The following is a 21,189-nucleotide window of genomic DNA, read 5'->3' as shown; positions in this document are numbered from 1 at the left end:
GGCGTTCCCAGGCCAGCCGAGTGACATAGTCCCTCCAGCGTGTCCTGGGTCTTCCCCGGGGCCTCTTCCCAGTGGGACGTGCCCGGAACACCTCACCAGGGAGGCGTCCAGGAGGCATCCTAATCAGATGCCCGAGCCACCTCAGCTGGCTCCTCTCGACGCGGAGGAGCAGCGGTTCTACTCTGAGCCCCTCCCGGATGACCGAGCTTCTCACCCTATCTCTAAGGGAGAGCCCGGACACCCTGCGGAGGAAGCTCATTTCGGCCGCTTGTATTCGCGATCTCGTTCTTTCGGTCACTACCCATAGTTCGTGACCATAGGTGAGGGTAGGAACGTAGATCGACCTGTAAATAGAGAGCTTCGCCTTTCGACTCAGCTCCTTCTTCACCACGACGGACCGATGCAGAGCCCGCATCACTGCGGACGCCGCACCGATCCGCCTGTCGACCTCGCGCTCAATTCTTCCCTCACTCGTGAACAAGACCCCGAGATACTTGAACTCCTCCACTTGGTTCAGGATCTCCTCCCCGACCCGGAGATGGCACTCCACCCTTTTCCGGTCGATAACCATGGCCTCAGATTTGGAGGTGCTGATTCGCATCCCAGCCGCTTCACATTCGGTTGCGAACCGCTCCAGTGAGAGCTGAAGGTCAGGGCCGATGAAGCCAACAGGACCACATCATCTGCAAAAAGCAGCGACCCGATCCTGAGGTCACCAAACCGGACCCCCTCAACACCCTGGCTGCGCCTAGAAATCCTGTCCATATAGGTAATGAACAGAATCGGTGACATAGGGCAGCCCTGGCGGAGTCCAACCCTCACCAGAAACAAGTTCGACTTACTACCGGCAATGCGGACCAAACTCTGGCACCGGTTGTACAGGGACCGGACAGCCCCGATCAGGGAATCCGGTACCCCGTACTCTCGGAGCACCCCCCACATGAGCCCCCGAGGGACACGGTCGAACGCCTTTTCCAAATCCACAAAACATGTGTAGACTGGTTGGGCGAACTCCCATGTACCCTCCAGGACTCCGCGGAGGGTATAGAGCTGGTCCACTGTTCCACGGCCAGGACGAAAACCACATTGCTCCTCCTGAATCCGAGGTTCGACAATCCGGCGGACCCTCCTCTCCAGGACCCCTGAATAGACCTTCCCAGGGAGGCTGAGGAGTGTGATCCCCCTAAAGTTGGAGCACACCCTCCGGTCCCCCTTTTTAAAGAGGGGAACCACCACCCCGGTCTGCCAGTCCAGAGGCACTGTCCCCGATGTCCACGCGATGTTGCAGAGTCGTGTCAACCAAGACAGCCCTACAACATCCAGAGCCTTAAGGAACTCCGGGCGGACCTCGTCCACCCCAGGGGCCCTGCCACCGCGGAGCTTTTCAACCACCTCGGCGACCTCGGCCCCAGAGATAGAAGGGCCCCCCCCGATGTCCCCAGACTCTGCCTCCACGTCGGAAAGCGTGTTGGTGGAATTAAGGAGGTCTTCAAAGTATTCCTTCCACCGATCCAGGACGTCCCCCGTCGAAGTCAGCAGCGCACCGTCCCTACCGTATACAGTGTTGACAGAGCACTGCTTCCCCCTCCTGAGTCGCCGGATGGTGGTCCAGAACCTTTTTGAAGCCGTTCGGAAGTCATTCTCCATGGCCTCGCCAAACTCCTCCCATGCCCGGGTTTTTGCCTCCGCGACCGCCAGAGCCGCGTTCCGCTTGGCCTGCCGGTACACATCAGCTGCCTCAGGAGTCCTACCAGCCAATAAAGCCCGATAGGCCTCCTTCTTCAGCTTGACGGCATCCCTCACCTCCGGAGTCCACCACCGGGTCCGAGGGTTACCGCCGCAACATGCACCGACCGCCTTGCGGCCGCAGCTCCGGTCAGCCGCTTCAACAATGGAGGCCCGGAACATGGCCCATTCGGACTCAATGTCCCCGGCCCCCCCCGAGACATGATCGAAGCTCTCCCGGAGGTGGGAGTTGAAGCTCCTTCTGACAGAGGGTTCCGCCAGCCGTTCCCAGCAGACCCTCACATTACGTTTGGGCCTGCTAGGCCTGACCGGCGTCCTCCCCCACCATCGGAGCCAACTCCGCCCCTCTCCTCACCCGAGTGTCCAAGACATGCGGCCTCAAGTCCGACGACACGACTACGAAGTCGATCATCGAACTGAGACCTCGGGTGTCCTGGTGCCAGGTGCACATATGGACACCCTTATGCTTGAACATGGTGTTCGTTATGGACAAGCCGTGTTTAGCACAGAAGTCCAACAACAGAACACCACTCGGGTTCAGATCGGGGGGGCCGTTCCTCCCAATCACGCCCCTCCAGGTCTCACTGTCATTGCCCACATGAGCATTGAAGTCCCCCAGGAGGACGAGGGAATCCCCGGGAGGAGCGCTTTCCAACACCCCCTACAGAGACTCCAAAAAGGGTGGGTACTCTGAGCTGCCGTTTGGTGCATAAGCACAAACGACAGTGAGGACCCGTCCCCCCACCCGAAGGCGGAGGGAGGCTACCCTCTCATCCACCGGGGTGAACCCCAATGTACAGGCACCGAACCGAGGGGAAACAAGTATTCCCAACCCAGCTCGACGCCTCTCACCAAGGGCAACTCCAGAGTGGAAGAGAGTCCAGCCCCTCTCAAGGAGACTGGTTCCGGAGCCCGTGCTGTGCGTCGAGGCGAGGCCGACTATATCTAGCCGGAAACTCTCTACCTCGCGCACCAGCTCAGGCTCCTTTCCCGCCAGCGAGGTGACGTTCCACGTCCCTAAAGCTAGCTTCTGCAGCCGAGGATCGGACCGCCAAGGCCCCCGCCTTCGGCCGCCGCCCGTCTCACACTGCACCCGACCCCCATGACCCCTCCTGCGGATGGTGAGCCCACTGGAAGAGGGTCCCACGTTGTCTCTTCGGGCTGTGCCCGACCGGGCCCCATGGGAAAAGGCCCGGCCACCAGGCGCTCGCCATCGAGCCCCACCCCCGGGCCTGGCTCCAGGGGGGAGCCCCGGTGACCCGCTTCCGGGCAGGGGCAACTGGGAACCATTGTTGTGTTTCTTCATGGTTGGTTTTTTTGAGCCACGCTTTGTCTGGTCTTTCACCTGGAACCTGTTTGCCTTGGGAGACCCTACCAGGGGCATAAAGCCCCCGACAACATAGCTTCCAGGATCACTAGGACACGCGCGGTAAGGTGGTGACTCACGGAGGGGGTTGATAAATCTGTTTGAAGAATATAGATAGTTCTGTGACTTCTAACACTAGTTTCAGGTTTGTAACCATGCATTTTACCATGCCATTTTCTGTTTGTGATGATGACCGGTATGTCTAATAAAATAGCATGGTGGCTATCCTAGAGTACCGTTTCTTGGAGAAAGTCTATGACACTGAGCTGTTTCATCACAAGGGAGTTCATCTGGGGGGTACAGATCTGTGCAGGGCCCATGACCTTGCAGGAGGCTGTTTGAATGTTCTGTTGTGTTCCATGGGAGGTTGATTGGGATGCGTCAGTCAGCTTAGACACAACAGGGATAGGGAGAGAAACTTGATTTGTGGTCAGGAGCACGAGACTGATGTTTGCTGTTAGTAGTTGAGATCCTCTACGGTTTGGGTGGAGTCCGTCAGCTTGAAAACGGTCTGCACAGTTCCAGAACACATTGAAATTGTCGATAAATGTCAGTTTGTGTGCCAGACAGACAGATGCCAAGCATGTGTTGAAAGATAGTAGTCGACTGAAGGCTCCTTTTCCTCTGCGAAAGCATGCAATTGGTCCACTGATGAATACATCTTGATATCTGTTGAGTGTGTTCAGTAGCTGGGTGAAATGTTTTTTAAGTATCTCAGTGCCAGTTTTCTTGTGTAGGATATCAAACGAGCCAGTGTGGATGATAATCTTAGGGTTGTTTGGTTTATTGTTGAGGATTGTTTGTACCTCTGACGACAGTTCTTCGACAGATGTGTTGCTAAGACAAATATTTTCTGTCTTTGCCAGTTTAACATGTGCTGTCATGGCATATCCAATCAAGATAGTGGCCATATGTGGTGTTGTGCTGCATTTCTAGTGTTTGCCTTATCAGTAGCTGCGGAGCCAGTTCTTAGCTTATTTGGGTTAGCAAAGATAGGACTTTGTGCTAAACCAAGGTTAACCACTGTGTCAGTGCTAGCAGTAGATTCTTTAGTGCTAGCAGCGTTAGCTCTTCTAAGTGCTGATGGGCTGTGGGTAGTCTTAGCATACCTTGGATCATGATAATCCTGTGGTATTGTTGTCTGATTAGGCTTGATAGGGGGTCGAACAGCACCCCGAGTGGTCCTAAAGGGGCTCGGCATAAAATGGGCGACTCCCGGTCGCAGCAGATGATGATGTGTTGGATTTGCATGTGTGTAGTAGCTACCATCATGGTGTGTCGGCGATCTGGGCCCTTCATGTTTGTAAGCTGCGTGGCTAGCACTGCTGTGCCTCTTCGCCTTGGATTCCACACACAAGGGAGAGAAAGTTCCCAGTGGTTCAACTCTGTTTCTGAGTGGGACAGGAGGAGAGGTGATGTGGGAAGAGTCTCTGCCTCGCCTTTTATCCTTGGTGACAGTCCCAACTCCGATGAAGGTAGAAGCGGCGCTGGGCCTCTTTGGTTTACAGCCGAGAGCAGGCCATGACTCATCCGGTGGAAAGAAAGCTGGTTCCAAGGATGGCTCATTAGGCAGTAGCTTAGCCTCCGGGCTAGGTAGCATGGACTTTGGTCTTTCTGATATCTAAGAGGATTCTGACTCTTAGCTCCAGTTCGACTATCCTCGGAGTAAGTTGTTTGCAGTCTTTGCAAGCCATAGTTCTATAAGGAACAAGCTTAAGCTTGCTTGCCTGTGGTCAGTCTTGGAGAGTAGCCCAAAATACCTCTGCTCTCCTTGGGCTTCAGTCCCTCAGGTTGTTCCTTTTTAGTGGTTGTAGTCGATCCAGTTTGCCCCAATCAGAAGTATTTGATTTTGAGTAATATCATCAAAAACTATCCAAATGATTGAAACTTCAGAGCATTTCTCCGTGAATAGGACAATAGATAGGATAGGATAGAAGCCAAGCAGGGAAGCAAGCAGGGAAGGTCAGGGGGAGGAGAGGGAAAGAAAAAATGGTGTGAACGTATTTTTTGTTTTAATTATTAAAACAGAAATGTTTTAATATTGTTCTGTCTGCTTCGTTCTGTCAACAAAGATCTACGTCATAGCCTGCAACACACGTTTCTTTCAGTTCGGCGTAGTGCCAGACAGGTGGCTGTTGCAAACAAACCGGCGGGTGTGTCATGGGCCATGGGTCCCAAAGGGAAAAAGAGAAAGATAGCTGAGGAGAACAGAGGATTCAACAGTTATTGGACCGAATCATTTACTTTCATTGCCAATGCGGAAGGATTGCCTGAATGTTTGCTTTGTAATGAGAAGTTGTCAAATAACAAAAAGAGTAACGTGAAAAGACATTTCCAGGGAATGCATGCTACATTTGCAGCCGAGTACCCAGTTGGGAGTGAAAGAAAAAGTGTGATTGCATTACTTCTGGAGAAATTAGACGAGCGCAAAGATAGATTTAAGAAGTGGATTGCATCTCCAAACTCCACTACTGCTGCTAGTTTTGTTGCAACCCGGGAGATAATAAATTAAATCAGGGCTGCCAACTCTCACGCATTGGCCGTGAGACACACGCATTTCAACCATTTCACATTCTCTCAAGCCACACCTTGCATATCTCACGCTGAAAAGGCAACGCCAACCAAGTTATTTTTTTACTCAATTTAACTATTTTGCGCTCAAATGGCAAAAAAAATTCGCTGCGCGCTCGCATAACGAGGGCCAAATACCAAATCTCACTCCAAGGTTTTTGCAAAAGTTGGCAGCCCTGAATAAAGCATGGAAAATAGTAGGCTAATATAGCTACTATAGACACTTACAGCATGTGTTGCCTTCATTATAAGGCTTACATAAGGCTTTAAAAAAAATTGCGGCTCCAGACAGATTTTTAATTTTTTTTTGGTCCAATATGGCTCTTTCAATATTTTGGGTTGCCGACCCCTTGCCTAGCCCTACTTCGCTCATGCTAACGCGCTGGGTTGAAAAATGAATATGCCTATTATAAGAATCACATCCAAATCGAATGACATTATCTTCTCCGGCCAAGACAACAAAATCTTTCTCTGTTGCACCGTTCCCCACTCAGCGTCTACGTAAGTTCGCATAAATAGTTCACTTTTGTAAGAAGTATACTTAAAAAAAGGTTCACTTTTAATGTACTTTTAAGTATTCTTTGAAAATAGTTCACTTTTGATATACTTTTAAGAAGTATGCTTAGAAACAGAAAATGGTATACATTTCTTCTGGAGTAAGAAGTACGTTTTTCTATTATTATACAGCAAAAGCAGTCAAAATAATTGGGTGTGCTTTGACTTCGACAAGGGCACAACCATTGTTATCTCACATATATACTAGAGAAGGTACAATTTAGGTGAGGGTGGGATGCGAATCAGCACCTCCAAATCTGAGGCCATAGTTATCGACCGGAAAAGGGTGGAGTGCCATTTCCGGGTCGGGGAGGAGATCCTGAACCAAGTGGAGGAGTTCAAGTATCTCGGGGTCTTGTTCACGAGTGAGGGAAGAATGGAGCGCGAGGTCGACAGGCGGATCGGTGCGGCGTCCGCAGTGATGCGGGCTCTGCATCGGTCCGTCGTGGTGAAGAAGGAGCTGAGTCGAAAGGCGAAGCTCTCTATTTACCAGTCGATCTACGTTCCTACCCTCACCTATGGTCACGAACTATGGGTAGTGACCGAAAGAACGAGATCGCGAATACAAGCGGCCGAAATGAGCTTTCTCCGCAGGGTGTCCGGGCTCTCCCTTAGAGATAGGGTGAGAAGCTTGGTCATCCGGGAGAGGCTCAGAGTAGAACCGCTGCTCCTCCGCGTCGAGAGGAGCCAGCTGAGGTGGCTCGGGCATCTGATTAGGATGCCTCCTGGACGCCTTCCTGGTGAGGTGTTCCGGGCACGTCCCACTGGGAAGAAGCCCCGGGGAAGACCCAGGACACGCTGGAGGGACTATGTCACTCGGCTGGCCTGGGAACGCCTCTGGGTCCCCCAGGAAGAGGTGGTGGAAGTGGCCGGGGAGAGGGAAGCCTGGGCCTCCCTGCTTAGGTCGTTGCCCCCGCAACCCGATCCCCGGACAAGCGGCAGATGACGACGACGACGAGGGTACAATTTCAGGGGAAATTTTAGGGTGTGCTTGCTTGCTTCGGTTGCAGGTGGGTCAGTTTTCCCTTCTAGTGATATTTCTAGCATTTAGCCTACTCATATTGCATAATTCACTAAGAACACCCTTTGAAACAAGCTACTGTTACCGTGCGTGTCCACTACAGCAGAGCGGCGCGGAGCGTCGGCTTCCAATCCATTTTCAATGAAACCAGGCGTTGACGCTGGTGTAGGGCATTGTGGGAAGGCGAGCGGGGCGTCGAAAGTTGGATTTTCTCAACTATATGTAAATGAGGAACGTGAAAACGCTAGCGTTGGCCAATCGGGTTGGTTTCTTGTAACGTAGCAACTGTTTGTCATGGTAAACATTTCTAGGTTTGACAATTTGAAGATGGAAGAGAGCAACTTGTATGTGTGTCTACACACTCAGTCTTGTTTTATACTCCTCTGTACGATTAAAGAGACGTTAACAAAAAATGTATACCTGGCGCAGGGTTGCCGAGGTTGTGTCCCTGGTGTGTTAAATTCAATCTTGTCACTTTAGCTAGCTACAGTACGCAACCTAGCTCTAACTTTCTAGCTGCATACTGTACTAGTCTAGCTACAGTAGTCTAGTTTACCCGGCACATGATTGACATTCAATGTTGAAATGCTGCTTGGCAGTCACTCGCTAGCAATACAGTAAATGTGTAGTGGCCATAACCGAGCGAATGTTACTGAAGGGCTGTACAGTACTGTAGCCATAGCCTAGTTGACAAGATCATGCAACATCTAGTCAGCGTATCTGATTCCTTGCATCATGCAGTGTAAAAGCTGTATTTTGATCGAGACAGGAGCACCTATATTTATATCAATAATGATTGATATTGTAAGTACATGAACCCAAGTCTGCACACTTGTCCATGACACCGTTTTACACAAACTACAACAGTGACCTTAGAGAACTACAACTCTGTATTAAAGGGGCAATTGACTGCAAAACCGATTTTAACTTGTCATAGTTGAATAACGACAGTTCGGTGGGTAAAATGAACATAGAGTGAATATCAAAGTCCATTGACACCTCTTTCCTATTCATCTCAAAAAGAAAAAATTTGGCTGTAAAACGCTAGCTTTTCAACAAAGCAACCGGTGTGACATAGGACCGGGGACCGCCCTTTTTGGCTCTGGTCTGTATCTTTGTCACGCCCCAATATTTACATCCAGACCAGCCCGAGGTAGCGTCTATCTCCGATACTAGTTTAGCTGCGCGCTGCTTTGTGTAGGCTACTTATAAGGAATTAAAAAGAAGAACGTTTTGAATTATAACAAAGATATTGATAATGGACCACGGTCGTAAATGCTGTGTTCCAGGCTGTACAGGGAAGGCTAACACTCACAGTCTTCCCAAGGAGCCAAACATTCAACAGGCATGGCTGCTGTTGTCTATGAGAAGATCCCGGCAAAGTTTGACACTCAATCATTCATTTGCTCTGAACATTTCACCCAAGACAGTTTTGACAACTTTGGACATTTTCAAGAAGGATTTGCTAGGAAGCTGAACCTGGAAAGAGGTGCTGTTCCGACCGTATGCTCATTGCAACCGCAAGCTATAAGGACAGTATGATTTTGTGCGAACAGTTATTAGCAATGCTAACGTGTCCTGTAATATAGCGTTAGAATACCAGGTAGAATGCTAAATACGTTTTTACACACATCAAATGACTCGAGCTAGACTAGCTGTAGTCGGCATTAGAAGGGAAGCTTCCGAAAAAATTGCCAGAAAACAAACAGCAGTCTGGCTTATTGCTAACGCCTGTCTAGATGATAATTTGAAAGAACTGGAGAAAGGCAGGTTCTAGATACAGGATACGTTAGCATTGCTAGTAACTGTTACTAGAAACACCCAGACTGTAGGCATGTAAACTAGTTTAGCTTGCTAACGCAAGAGCATAGGTAGAATGTGTGATAATTTAGCCTAGCTTATTGGCAATGGGGCTAACGTTGTTTCATGTTCCTGACTGTTTCATTCAAATAAATAACCTGTGTTTGGTAAATCTACAATTCACGATGCATGTTTGTCCAGATCTTTGTCATGTTATTTTTCAGCAAGATATCTAAAGCTAGCTAACTGAAGCCGAGTAGAATCACGATATGGTTTGGTTGCTAAGCTGTTGCCTACCGTTCTACCCACCTAAGTCAATCCAGTTTGCTTCAACAACAGAAGTGGAAACAAGTAATGTTATCATTTCAAATGATATGTAGTCAATCTGTTGAAAACAGTGTTGTGTAGACACAATAGATTTATTTGCGCGTTTTTATTTCAAGTCTCCACCTTCGGTGTTTCAGTGAGTGCTGCTGTTGCTGGCCGTGTTGCATTTTTGCTCCCCAGCTTCACTCGTGGAAAACCAACCAATTAGCGCGCAGCTTATCTAAATATTAATGAGCATACCATAAAAAGAGAAAAGCTAGTGTTTTTTCCAGGGAACATTTCAGAGGATCTATCAGGGGGCATAGAACAGCACTTGGGCCATTTTCAACCCAACCAATGTTACATACCCTATTCGGAGACCTTAAGGAACAGTGTGAGATACCCCCCAAAAAACAGTCAATTGCCCCTTTAACTTCTCTGTATCTAACATTCCCCCGAGCGTGGAGCACTGTGGAAAGGCAAGTGGTGCAGAGCGTTAAAAAACGCTGTAGTGGACACTGGCAGTATTTCAGATGGAATTGTGATTCAAATAGTACCGTCTGCTAACTGAGAAAAAAAAGTCCCCCAAAACATGAATAAGTTCAATATTAATTTAGGGGGACATGGCTAATTCAAAAGCAGTTTGCTAGAGGTAAGCAAGCTGCCGTTGCTATCCACACTCCACTGATTGTTTAAAAGCGGTTTCTTTTGTAAGGGATAATTAAGCAATAAGCCCCAAGAGGCCGTTTGCGCCAATTTTAGAACAGGTAATGGGAGTTGACCGGCGTTCTACATTATCCCGCTTATTACACGGCTACTTGCCAACAAATAACTTAACACAGTGTGTCTTTTTACAATGTATTTGTTACCATTCGTATTGCTGATCAGCAGAGAAATAGTTAGCTTCCCTTGACAGCGGTCAAATATGCATAGCAACGGTCAAAAATGAGAAATGTTCACCGCAGAATGTTGGGAAGCCCCATTCAAGTGAATGGAGCATTCTACAGCATTAATAACAGCCGTGTAATAAGACATAATAAAGTTTAGCCATAGCTGTGGCATTGAAGACATTACTGTAGCCTACTACACTGCAGTGGGCAAGCAGGCTAACGTCAAAACAAGACGCAATCACACTCAAATTCCAAATTTTACACAAATAACATACTATGCAGACCCGCTGGCTGTGTTTGCAATCGCCATATCTTTAAAACTCTGCTGTCCATTTAGATGTAGAATTGACCCTGGTACGAAATTAAGAAAATACTCACCAGGCGCAGATCGACAGTTGACTGAGTGTCAACACTGTTGACTTGTTGCTGAAGCAATCGTCAATGGAGAATGACAGGCTCTCACGTAGCAAACAAATCTACGTTTTTACAGCAACTTATATTAAAATCTCACCACCTGGCTGTTTTCACAATAGTCATATAGTCATGACATTTCCCTCTTTCTGTTTTTTCGAGTAAAATTGAACTATAAAATTAGCTACAAAAAATATTACTATGACGCTTCCTATCATGGCTGCCGCATAAAAGACGAGGCTGTCTCACGGGCGACCTGCACTCGCTCAAATTTCAAAGACTGTTACGACCTAAATCAAAAATGCGAGATTGCAGTTCCACTCGAAATCGCTTTCTCTACAAAGCCAAATGGTTGTGATTTTTTGGGGGTGGTATTTTTCACAAAAACGTTGTAACCTCCTAAACTACGGAGCGTAAATCCCAATATAAGCAACTCAATCGGGACCAAGACGAAATGTTTGACACCTAGGTTGTCTATGTGGTCCAAATATTGACTGAATTTTAGGGGTGGGAAAAGAATAATAATAATATATATGTGAGATAACAATGGTTTGTGCTCGCCGAAGGCAAGCACACCCCAATTCTTCTTATTCTTCTTCTTTTCCCACCCCTAACATGTTGTCAATATTTGGACTACATACACAATGCCTGTGTCAAAATGTTTGTCTTGGTCTCGATTGAGTTGCTTGTATTGGGATTTACGTTCCGTTGCACAGTTTAGGAGGTTACAACGTTTTTGTGGCAACAAAGTGCCTTTGGTTGACGAAGGGTAATTTGTGCTAGCTACGTCACCACGTCAACACACGTTAGCAATGACGCATGGATACAACGTGTTACGGACCCGTGTCCTTCATGTGCCTGTTTGTCTTGTGTCCGTGTGGATTATTTTGTGTTTCTGTTCTCCTCTGTGTTTTCCCCCCAATCAGCTGCTTGCAGGGTGTGTCTGTCTGGTGTATCGGTGGTTGGATATTGGCGGACCAGCGGACAACCCCCATATCGGCCCACCTTCCAATCAGCGGTCCGGCTGCCCACATAAATGACTGACGCGGCTCGCTGTGGAGAGAGAGGGCGTTCTTGCGATTTTTGATCGCGACCTAATGATTTCTGGGTGTTTGTTTGAGGGGTAACCGATATCGGTCTGTGTGACCGTAGCTGTGTAGCGCTAGAACCCTGTTTTATTTTAGTCCCTTGCTCTCAACGAAGGCAGTCGCATTTTCTTTCCCTCTCCTCCCCCTGACCTTCCCTGCTTGCTTCCCTGCTTGGCTTCACGGAGAAATGCTCTGAAGTTTCAGTAATTTGGATAGTTTTTGATGATATTATTCAAAATCAAGTGAATTGACTACAACCACAAAAAGGAACAACCTGAGGGACTGAAGCCCAAGGAGAACAGAAGTATTTTGGGCTGCTCTCCCGGACTGACCACAGGCAAGAAAGGTAAAGCGTGTTCCCTGTAGAACTATGGCTTGCAACGACTGCAAACAACTTACTTAGAGGATAGTCGAACTGAAGTCAGAACTCTCTTAGATATCAGAGAGAACGAAGACTTTATAGATTCCATGCTACCTAGCCCGGAGGCTAAGCTACCGGCTAATGAGCCACCCTTGGAACCAGCTTTCTCTCCACCGGTCGGTGGACCAGATGAGTCATGGCCTGCTCTCGGCGCTAAACCAAAGAGGCCTAGCGCTGCCTCTACCTTCATCGGAGATGGGACTGTCACCAAGGATAAAAAGCCAAAAAAGCGAGGCAGAAACTCTTCCCGCATCACCTCTCCTCCTGTCCCACTCAGAAACAGATTTGAACCACTGGGAACTTTCTCTCCCTTGTGTGTGGAATCCAAGGCAAAGAGGCACAGCAGTGCTAGCCACGCACCTAACCAACATGAAGAGCCTGGATTGCAGACACACCATGATGGTAGCTACTACACACATGCAAATCCAACATATCATCGTCTGCTACGACCGGGAGTCCCCCATTTTACTCCAAGCCCCTCTCGGGGCGCTGTTCGACCCCCTATCAAGTCGTATCAGACAACAATATCACAGGATTATAAAGATCCAAGGTATGCTAAGACTATCCACAGCCCATCAGCTTTTAGAGGAGCTAACGCTGCTAGCACTATAGAATCTATTGCTAGCACTGACACAGTGGCTAACCTTGGTCTGGCACAAGGACCTATCATTGCTAACCCAAAAAAGATAAGAACTGGCTCCACAGCTACAAATAAGGCAAACGTTAGAAATGCAAACACAACACCACATATGGCCACTATCTTGATTGGAGATGCCATGACAGCACATGTTAAACTGGCAAAGACAGAAAATATTTGTCTTAGCAACACATCTGTCGAGGAACTGTCGTCAGAGGTACAAACAATCCTCAACAATAAACCAAACAACCCTAAGATTATCATCATCACTGGCTCATTTGATATCCTACACAAGAAAACTGGCACTGAGATACTTAAAAAACATTTCACCCAGCTACTGAACACACAACAGATATCAAGATGTATTCATCAGTGGACCAATTGCATGCTTTCGAAGAGGAAATGAAGCCTTCAGTCGACTACTATCTTTCAACACATGGTTGGCATCTGTCTGTCTGGCACACAAACTGAGATTTATCGATAATTTCAATGTGTTCTGGAACTGTGCAGACCGTTTTCAAGCTGACGGACTCCACCCAAACCGTAGAGGATCTCAACTACTAACAGCAAACATCAGTCACGTGCTCCTGACCACAAATCAAGCTGTTCCCCCTATCCCTGTTGTGTCTAAGCTGACTGACACATTCCAAACAACCTCCCATGGAACAGAACAGAACATTAAAACAGCCTCCTGCAAGGACGTGGGCCTTGCACAGATCTGCACCCCCCGGAGGAATTCCCTCGTGATGGAACAGCTCAGTGACATAGACTTTCCCAATGAAAAGCTACGCTAGGACAGCCACCATGCTATTTCATTAAACATACCGGTCATCATCACAAACAGAAAATGGCATGGTAAAATGCATGGTCACCAACCTGAAACTAGTGTTAGAAGTCACAGAACTATCCATATTCTTCAAACAGATTTATCAACCCCTGTTTTATCTGTTAATACCCCACAGATGAAACTGGCCCTTCTAAATGTTAGATCACTAAATAACAAAACATTTCTAGTTAATGATCTGGTCAAAGAAAACAACTTAGACTGCATCTATCCACATAAACCTGGCTCAACAATGACACGGCAACAGCAACTTTGATAGAAGCATGTCCGCCAGATTACAGCTTCCACCAAGTTTCTAGGAAATCCATAAAAGGTGGAGGAGTCGCAGCTATCTTCTCCTCTGAACTATTGTTCAAAATCACTGAGCTAGGTGAATTCACCTCATATGAATATCTTACTATAGAGCTCAAAACCGAATCAATACTTTTTGTCATTATATATCGGCCACCCAAGCACTCGCCAATATTCATACAAGAATTCTCTGAACTATTATCACTATGTGTCACTAGATATGACAAAGTAGTTTTAAACAGAGACTTAAATATCCAAGTAAATAAAAAAGCCGACCCAAGAACTATTGAGCTCCTAAATCTCCTAGACAGTCTCAATCTAACTCAACACATAACAGACCCAACACACCGGCACGGAAACACACTAGATCTAGTGCTAACAACTGGACTAAATATCAATAATATCTCAATAACTGATCTACCCCTCTCAGACCATCATTGTATACTTTTTAATGTGGAAATTATCCTAACAAAAAACACAAAACAATTCTTAGTCCAAAGAAGATATTTAGACAATACAGCTATGATGAAATTTTCTGAACAATTTGCTCTATATGAACTAACTAATCATGATTGCTCTCTGAATGAAATGGTAGAGAACCTCAATGATGCACTATTATCTGTGTTAGACTCTGTTGCACCACTGAAAACCAAAAAGAGGTGCACAAGCAGAACCTCCCCATGGCTAAGAAATAAAAATGTTAGTGAAACGAAAAGAAAATGCCGTGCAGCAGAGAGAAAATGGAGGAAAACAAAGATCACTATCCACTACAATATCTATAAAGATACACTAACCACCTACAACAAAACCATCCGTCTAGCGAGGAGAGAATATTTCTCCAACATTATTACAGAAAATGCCAGAAACTCCAGAGTTCTTTTCTCCACCATTGACCAGCTGCTAAACACTGTCCCTACCCCCTGCCATCCTGAGCAGTTAAATGTGAAGAGCTTGCTTTGTTCTTCAAGAACAAAATAACTTTGATCAGAGCTAGTATTATTAAAAGTGGGGTCAAAACTGACATTAGTAGATTCTGCAACATAACCATGAGCACATTTACCTGTATCACACTTAGTGAACTTTCCAAAATTGTCAGTGAATCTAACTCCACAACCTCAGATATTGATCCTATACCCACAACAGTCTTTAAGCGAGTGTTTGATAGTGTCTCAGGTCCGGTGCTAGAGATTATAAACACATCCCTTAGAACTGGTGTCTTCCCAGATGCCTTCAAAACAGCTGTTGTAAAGCCCCTATTAAAGAAACCCAAATTGGATAACAGTCTACTTGCAAATTACCGACCAATATCAAACCTTCCATTTATTAGTAAAGTACTGGAAAAGATAGTTTCAGTCCAACTAAATTATTTTCTTGAAGAAAATAACATTCTGGAAGTCTCGCAGTCAGGTTTCAGGAAATATCACAGTACTGAAACTGCTCTCACCAAAATAATTAGCGACCTCAGACTAAACTCTGATGCAAATAAAGTCTCTATCCTTATCCTTTTAGATCTCAGTGCAGCATTTGATACCATTGATCACAACATCCTAATCAATAGACTGGAAAAGCTTATTGGGTTCACGGATAGTGTATTGAACTGGATGAAATCATATTTCACAGGAAGGAAGTTTTATGTTAGTTTAGGAGACCATAGGTCTAAGAAACATGAGAACTGCTACGGGGTTGCTCAAGGAAGCTTCCTGGGTTCATTACTCTTCTCTCTTTATATGTTACCACTCGGTGACATAATCAGAGAACAAAACATGAATTTCCATAGCTGTGCGGACGACACACAACTATATATATCCACTGAACCCAACGATGCAACGGCCATCAATTCCATTACCAGCTGCCTGTTGGCAATAAACAAATGGATGAATGATAACTTTCTTAAATTAAATGAAGACAAAACTGAAGTCCTACTATGTGGCCCCAAATCCAAAAGAGAGATGCTTACTAAGAATCTAGGAAGTTTAACCCCCTGTCTTAAACCAGAGGTGACGAGTCTCGGTGTAATCCTGGACTCAGATTTGAATTTCAACTCCCACATTAATAAAGTGACCAAAACTGCTTTCTTTCACCTGAGGAATATAGCAAAGGTACGACCATTCATAGACCAAAATGATGCAGAGAAGTTAATTCATGCTTTTATATCCAGCCGGCTGGAGTACTGTAACGCACTTTTCGCTGGTCTTCCCCAAAAAAACACTGAAAGACTACAGCTCATTCAAAATTCTGCAGCTAGATTATTAACCAAAACTAAAAGGAGAGAACACATTAGTCCTGTCCTAGCTACTTTACACTGGCTCCCTGTTACCTTCAGAATTGACTTTAAGGTCCTATTCCTCACATACAAAGCTCTACACGGACAAGCACCTAGCTACATTGCTAACTCTCTTATAAACTACACACCAGCTAGAATACTGCGATCATCGAATGCAGGCCTATTAGAGGTCGCCGGAAGCAGCCATAAGAAGATTGGTGATGCTGCCTTTGCCAATTACGGCCCAAAACTATGGAATAAATTACCCATAAATATCAGAAAAGCAAATATGCTAGCCATTTTTAAAAGACAGCTCAAAACCTACCTTTTTACCAAAGCATTTAACTAATTTTTTATCTCAGAAGGGCCTTACAACTGGTAGTAGTTATATTATTGTTTTAACAGATTTGCTTTGCATTCCCGCAAAGATTGCGGCTTGTGTTTTGACTTGCACTATTGCTTATGTGTTACATTTTATCCATTTCTGTTGAGTTATTGTATTTTGTTATTCTGTAGTTTCTATTATTATTATAATTGTACTCCGCAGATAGAGTGCAGCTTGTCCGGTTTGTTGTATGTTTTAGATCTATTACTTTTATCACTTGTATTATTGTTTTTGTTGATTTTATGTAAAGCACCTTGAGCTGCAATTCCTGTATGAAATGTGCTATATAAATAAAGTCTTACTTACTTACTTATTTTTCGTTTGTCCGATATTCTGTATCGTGTTACTTGTTTGCCGTGGGCACAGGGGGGGGCTCTGGGATAGGCAAGCTGCCCATGGGCTTACACTCCATCACGCAGTAAACCTCCTGTTTTGTACACTAGGTAAGGAACGGGTGCCACCCCATGTATGTTTAGATAGGGATGATTATGGTTTTGTAGACAGGGCACTTTTCTGTTTTTCTTTGGCACCGTTCGTTGTTCCATTGTTTCTCCCCTGTGACGAAATAAATATCTCTGTTTCTGTTACCGCCGCGCTTCGTTAAAATCCGCACCGCCATTTCCCTCTGTGTTAGGCCAGGAGGGTCGTAACACAACGTGATATAGACTTTCTAGCACGAAAGTTGGAGCTTGGATTATGAGTGAAAAATACCACTCCCAAAAATTCTCCCATTGGACTTTGTTAGGAAAGCGATTTCGATTGGTGCAATCTCAGATTTTTTAGTTAGGTCGTGAAAGTTTCAGTCATTTGAGCGAGTGCGGGTTGCCCGTGAGACTGCCTAGTCTTTTAGGCAGCAGCCATGACAGAAAGCGTCATAGTAGTACTGTATTTACGTAATTTTATAGTTCAATTTTACACGAAAAAACAAAAGATGGAAATGTTATGACAATATGACTATTGTGAAGACAGCCAGGTGGTTAGATTGGTATGTAAAAACGTTGATTTGTTTGCTACGTGAGAGTCCCGTCAGCCTTCATGGACAATTGCGGCACTGCAGCTGTTGTCGATCTGCGTCTGATGAGTATTTTCTTAATTTCGTACCAGGGTCAATTCTACATCCAAATGGATAGCAGTGTTTTAAAGATATGGCGATTGTGACAACCAGCGGGTCAGCATATGTTATTTGTGTAAAACTTGGAATTTGAGTGAGACCGCGTCTTGTTTTGATGTTAGCCTCTGAGTGACTGACTCGGCTCGCCCACTGTGTGTAGTGTGTAGTAGTAGGTTACAGTACTGTCTTCAAAGCCACAGCTATGGCTAAACTTTATTAGCTCTATGTCTTATTACACGGCTGTTCTTAATGCTGTAGAATGCTCCATTCACTTGAATGGGGCTTCCCAACGTTCTGCGGTGAACAATTTTCTGATATTTGACCATTGCTATGCATAGTTGACCGCTGTCAAGGGAAGTGGCCTTTTAGCCTCGGATTCACGTCTTTCGTAGCACTCCGCAAGTAGTCCGGTAACTTTTCAACCCCAGCGTACTCTGTTGCTTAGCGACGTCAGCTGATTTGAAGCCTAAAGAATGTTCAAAGTCTATGAAGTTCAACGTCTTTGGCGAACTATTTCTCTGCTGATCAACAATACGAATGGTAACAAATACATTGTAAAAAGACACACTGTGTTAAGTTATTTTTGTTGGCAAGTACCCGTTGGCAAGTACCCGTGTAATAAGCGGGATAATGTATAGAACGCCGGTCATTATTGGGAACATAAGCCCCGACAGGGCGAACAGCACCCCGACGCGAGGCCGACATGTGCAAAAGCGCTGCAAACTAAAGGTGCCAGTATGGTACTCAGACTCCGTTACGGACGGGCGGGCCGCCGGATAGGACGGATTAATTAGCATTTCTGTTGCCTTTATGGTTCTCCGAAGGCTGGGGGTGCTGAAAACAATTCACCGCCAAAACAGTAGGTGAAGAAGTGTTTTTTTGTCGAAAACACGTTGCTTTGTTGCGTCCCTGTAAGTTAGAAATCGTCGTTGTTTTATCGATGTTTTAGCTTTATCGATGTGTTGAAGAGGTGAGGATATTTGCGTACGTCTTCAGCAATGCGCTCTTCAGTGTTGGTGATCTCCATTTTCTTAGGTTTTTTTGTGGATTTTAAACATGGCGGTATTGTGATATAGGGAATGAAACAGGAAACGCGAGGTACAGAAATGTGAGATTCCGGAAATGATGTTGTTTGGAAATGATGTCGTAGCGGACCAATCACGGCCAAGGGGTATCCGTCGCTGTACAGCACGGCATGACGGATCGACAGGAATTTCAACGGTGCACGGGAGAGCTCTCCGAGGGCCCTGGAGACAACGGAGAGGGCGTTCCAAGGGGTTTTATGTATGTGTAGGCCCTTCCCATGTGTCCGTAATCGTGAAGTACGGAGTACCATATAACGGCCTTAAGAAAACACATGCATAGACAACACAAGCAAATTAAGAAAACATCTTAATTAATTTGACAACACATGTGCAGCATTCAGCAAACACGCTGCAAATACACACAACACAACCAAATACATAAACACGCTGCAAATACGCGTTGCAAAAGCGAAAGCACGCAAACCAAAAACGCTGCAGTACATAAAAGCGTTGCAAAAACGAAAGCATGCAAACCAAAAATGCTGCATACAGTTTTCACAACGGACGTTTCCAGGAATCTAGGGGGAGAGCCAAGTGGAACATCTTGATTTTCGGGCCCATGGAGCGAGAGAGAAAGAGAGAGCATATGAAAAGTTTTTTGAAAAACTGTCAAAGAGGAGGGGCACATGTAAAAATTAATACTAATCTTTTTATGTCGCCTCTTTACTTCGATTTTGGTCCTAATAAAAACAAACTTCTCATCTGCCCTCTATGGTTCTAAAATCACGCTCTTCTACTTGGCGCTCTCACTGGCCTGAAGCACTTCCGTTGTGTTATCTGGATGCAGCGTTTTTCTGTTTGCATTTGATTTCGGGGTTTCATGAACTGAAAGTACACTACACAGGTTACTTTAGAGTATTCAAAGGTATACTTTTAAGTATTTTAGGAAGTATACTTTTAGTACAAAATAGTGTATAAATAAGTACACTGCTAGTTTACTTTAAGTAACATGATAATAGTATACTTTTTATACTAAGTATACTTACAAAATAAACTTGAAGTATACTTCTTTTTTGTAAGGGTGCTGATACGAGTCTTATTATTAGTAGGCTATTAGCGGCTGAATCTGCAACGTCCAGCAGCCATTGAGTCAGATCCCGAAAATGTTTGTACTAAAGTTCGATTAGTAGATTTTCAGACGTTTTAGTCTAGTCTTGGTCGACCACAGAAAATCTTAGTTGGGGACAGCCCTAGTAACAACTTATTGTAAATGCCCAGTAGCCTAGCCTATCGATTAAGGTAGGCCACTCTGAAGCATGTACACTGCCTGCTTCATTTGATCTTGATAGGCTAAGCATTCTGTAGCAAATAAATAACAATTAACCAATTTTTTATTGATTTAAACTACTTCAGCATCATAATGCACCTAAAATACAAACCTAAGCAAGGCCAGCAATAGATATTGAATCAACAGATGTGCAATTTAGCTAGCAGGGGAAGAATACAAACAACGAAAATCACCAGTTAACGTGATTTAAATGAGCAAGAACTATAGACTTATACAATAACAGGCTTAAATGAACTGACAATATAAGTTATAAAACTTACAGTTCTCAAGGACGCACACACACAAGCTCAACTGCAGTGTGAAGCGCAAGTCCGTGCAATTCTCCGACATGCACTCTAACAATCACTGATAGACGGCCTAAAATGTTGTACAGCCTGATTTGTGATACCGTGGCGGCAGAAATTTAGCCATAGAGGAAACACTGCACTATATATTATCATTCCAGGTTAAGAATACCAATGGAGGCGGCGTTGGAAATTGTAAATCAAGCTTTTGTCAGCATTTTGAGTGGAATTGTAAAGCTGTATTCGTGCACGTCGGGCTGGCCCTCGGAGCGGAACTACAGTTTACTGGCCACTCTGTCCATTCGCGCACCTCACAGTTGCGTATTGATCAGACAAGAAGACACGTCAACTCAATTACTAAATAAAAACAGAACAAGGGTTCGGCTGTAGCGCACTTTAAACACACTACATGTTTTTGCTAGTTTGGCCAAGTCACCCACACCCCTGACTCACATAGTCAATCTCGTCCTCCCGGTCTTTCCGTGCATTGACTTGGGGGAAGACCTCTGCCAGGACCTGGGCATGGGAGTGGCGAGGGGGTGGCTGGAGCTGGGACGTAGGAGTCTTGCCATTGCAGACCTGGAGCTCACAACCGCCCACCCCTCCTCCTCCTCCTCCCAGAGTGCCCCCACAGAAGCTCTTCTTCCTGGGGAGAGCGCAGCCCAGTGCCAGGGTGTGCTGCGGCATAAGAAGCAGCTCTGGCAGCTCCAGGGACAGTGCACGTCTCTCCCGCCGGGGGCCATGGAGGGGGGCGGGCCAGATGGGAGGGGGGAAGAGGAGGGACTCCTGCTCTGCAGGGAGGGTGTGGCCAAGGGGGGGGGAGAAA

At 45.8% G+C, this 21,189-nt stretch overlaps 1 protein-coding gene across 1 annotated transcript in view; it reads right to left on the bottom strand.

Moving 5' to 3' along the window:
• The window catches only part of cacna1ia (calcium voltage-gated channel subunit alpha1 Ia), a 442,500-nt gene that overhangs the window by 110,664 nt on the left and 310,647 nt on the right, over positions 1 to 21,189 (bottom strand). The window contains 1 exon segment of the mRNA XM_084676906.1: positions 20,817 to 21,061. Coding sequence (XP_084533032.1) covers positions 20,817 to 21,061 — 245 coding nt within the window.

This window comes from Hypomesus nipponensis, chromosome 17 (assembly GCF_054491055.1).
Source record: "Hypomesus nipponensis isolate SF chromosome 17, ASM5449105v1, whole genome shotgun sequence".
Classification (NCBI taxonomy): domain Eukaryota; kingdom Metazoa; phylum Chordata; class Actinopteri; order Osmeriformes; family Osmeridae; genus Hypomesus; species Hypomesus nipponensis.
This window is presented reverse-complemented; position numbering and strand designations above follow the sequence as displayed.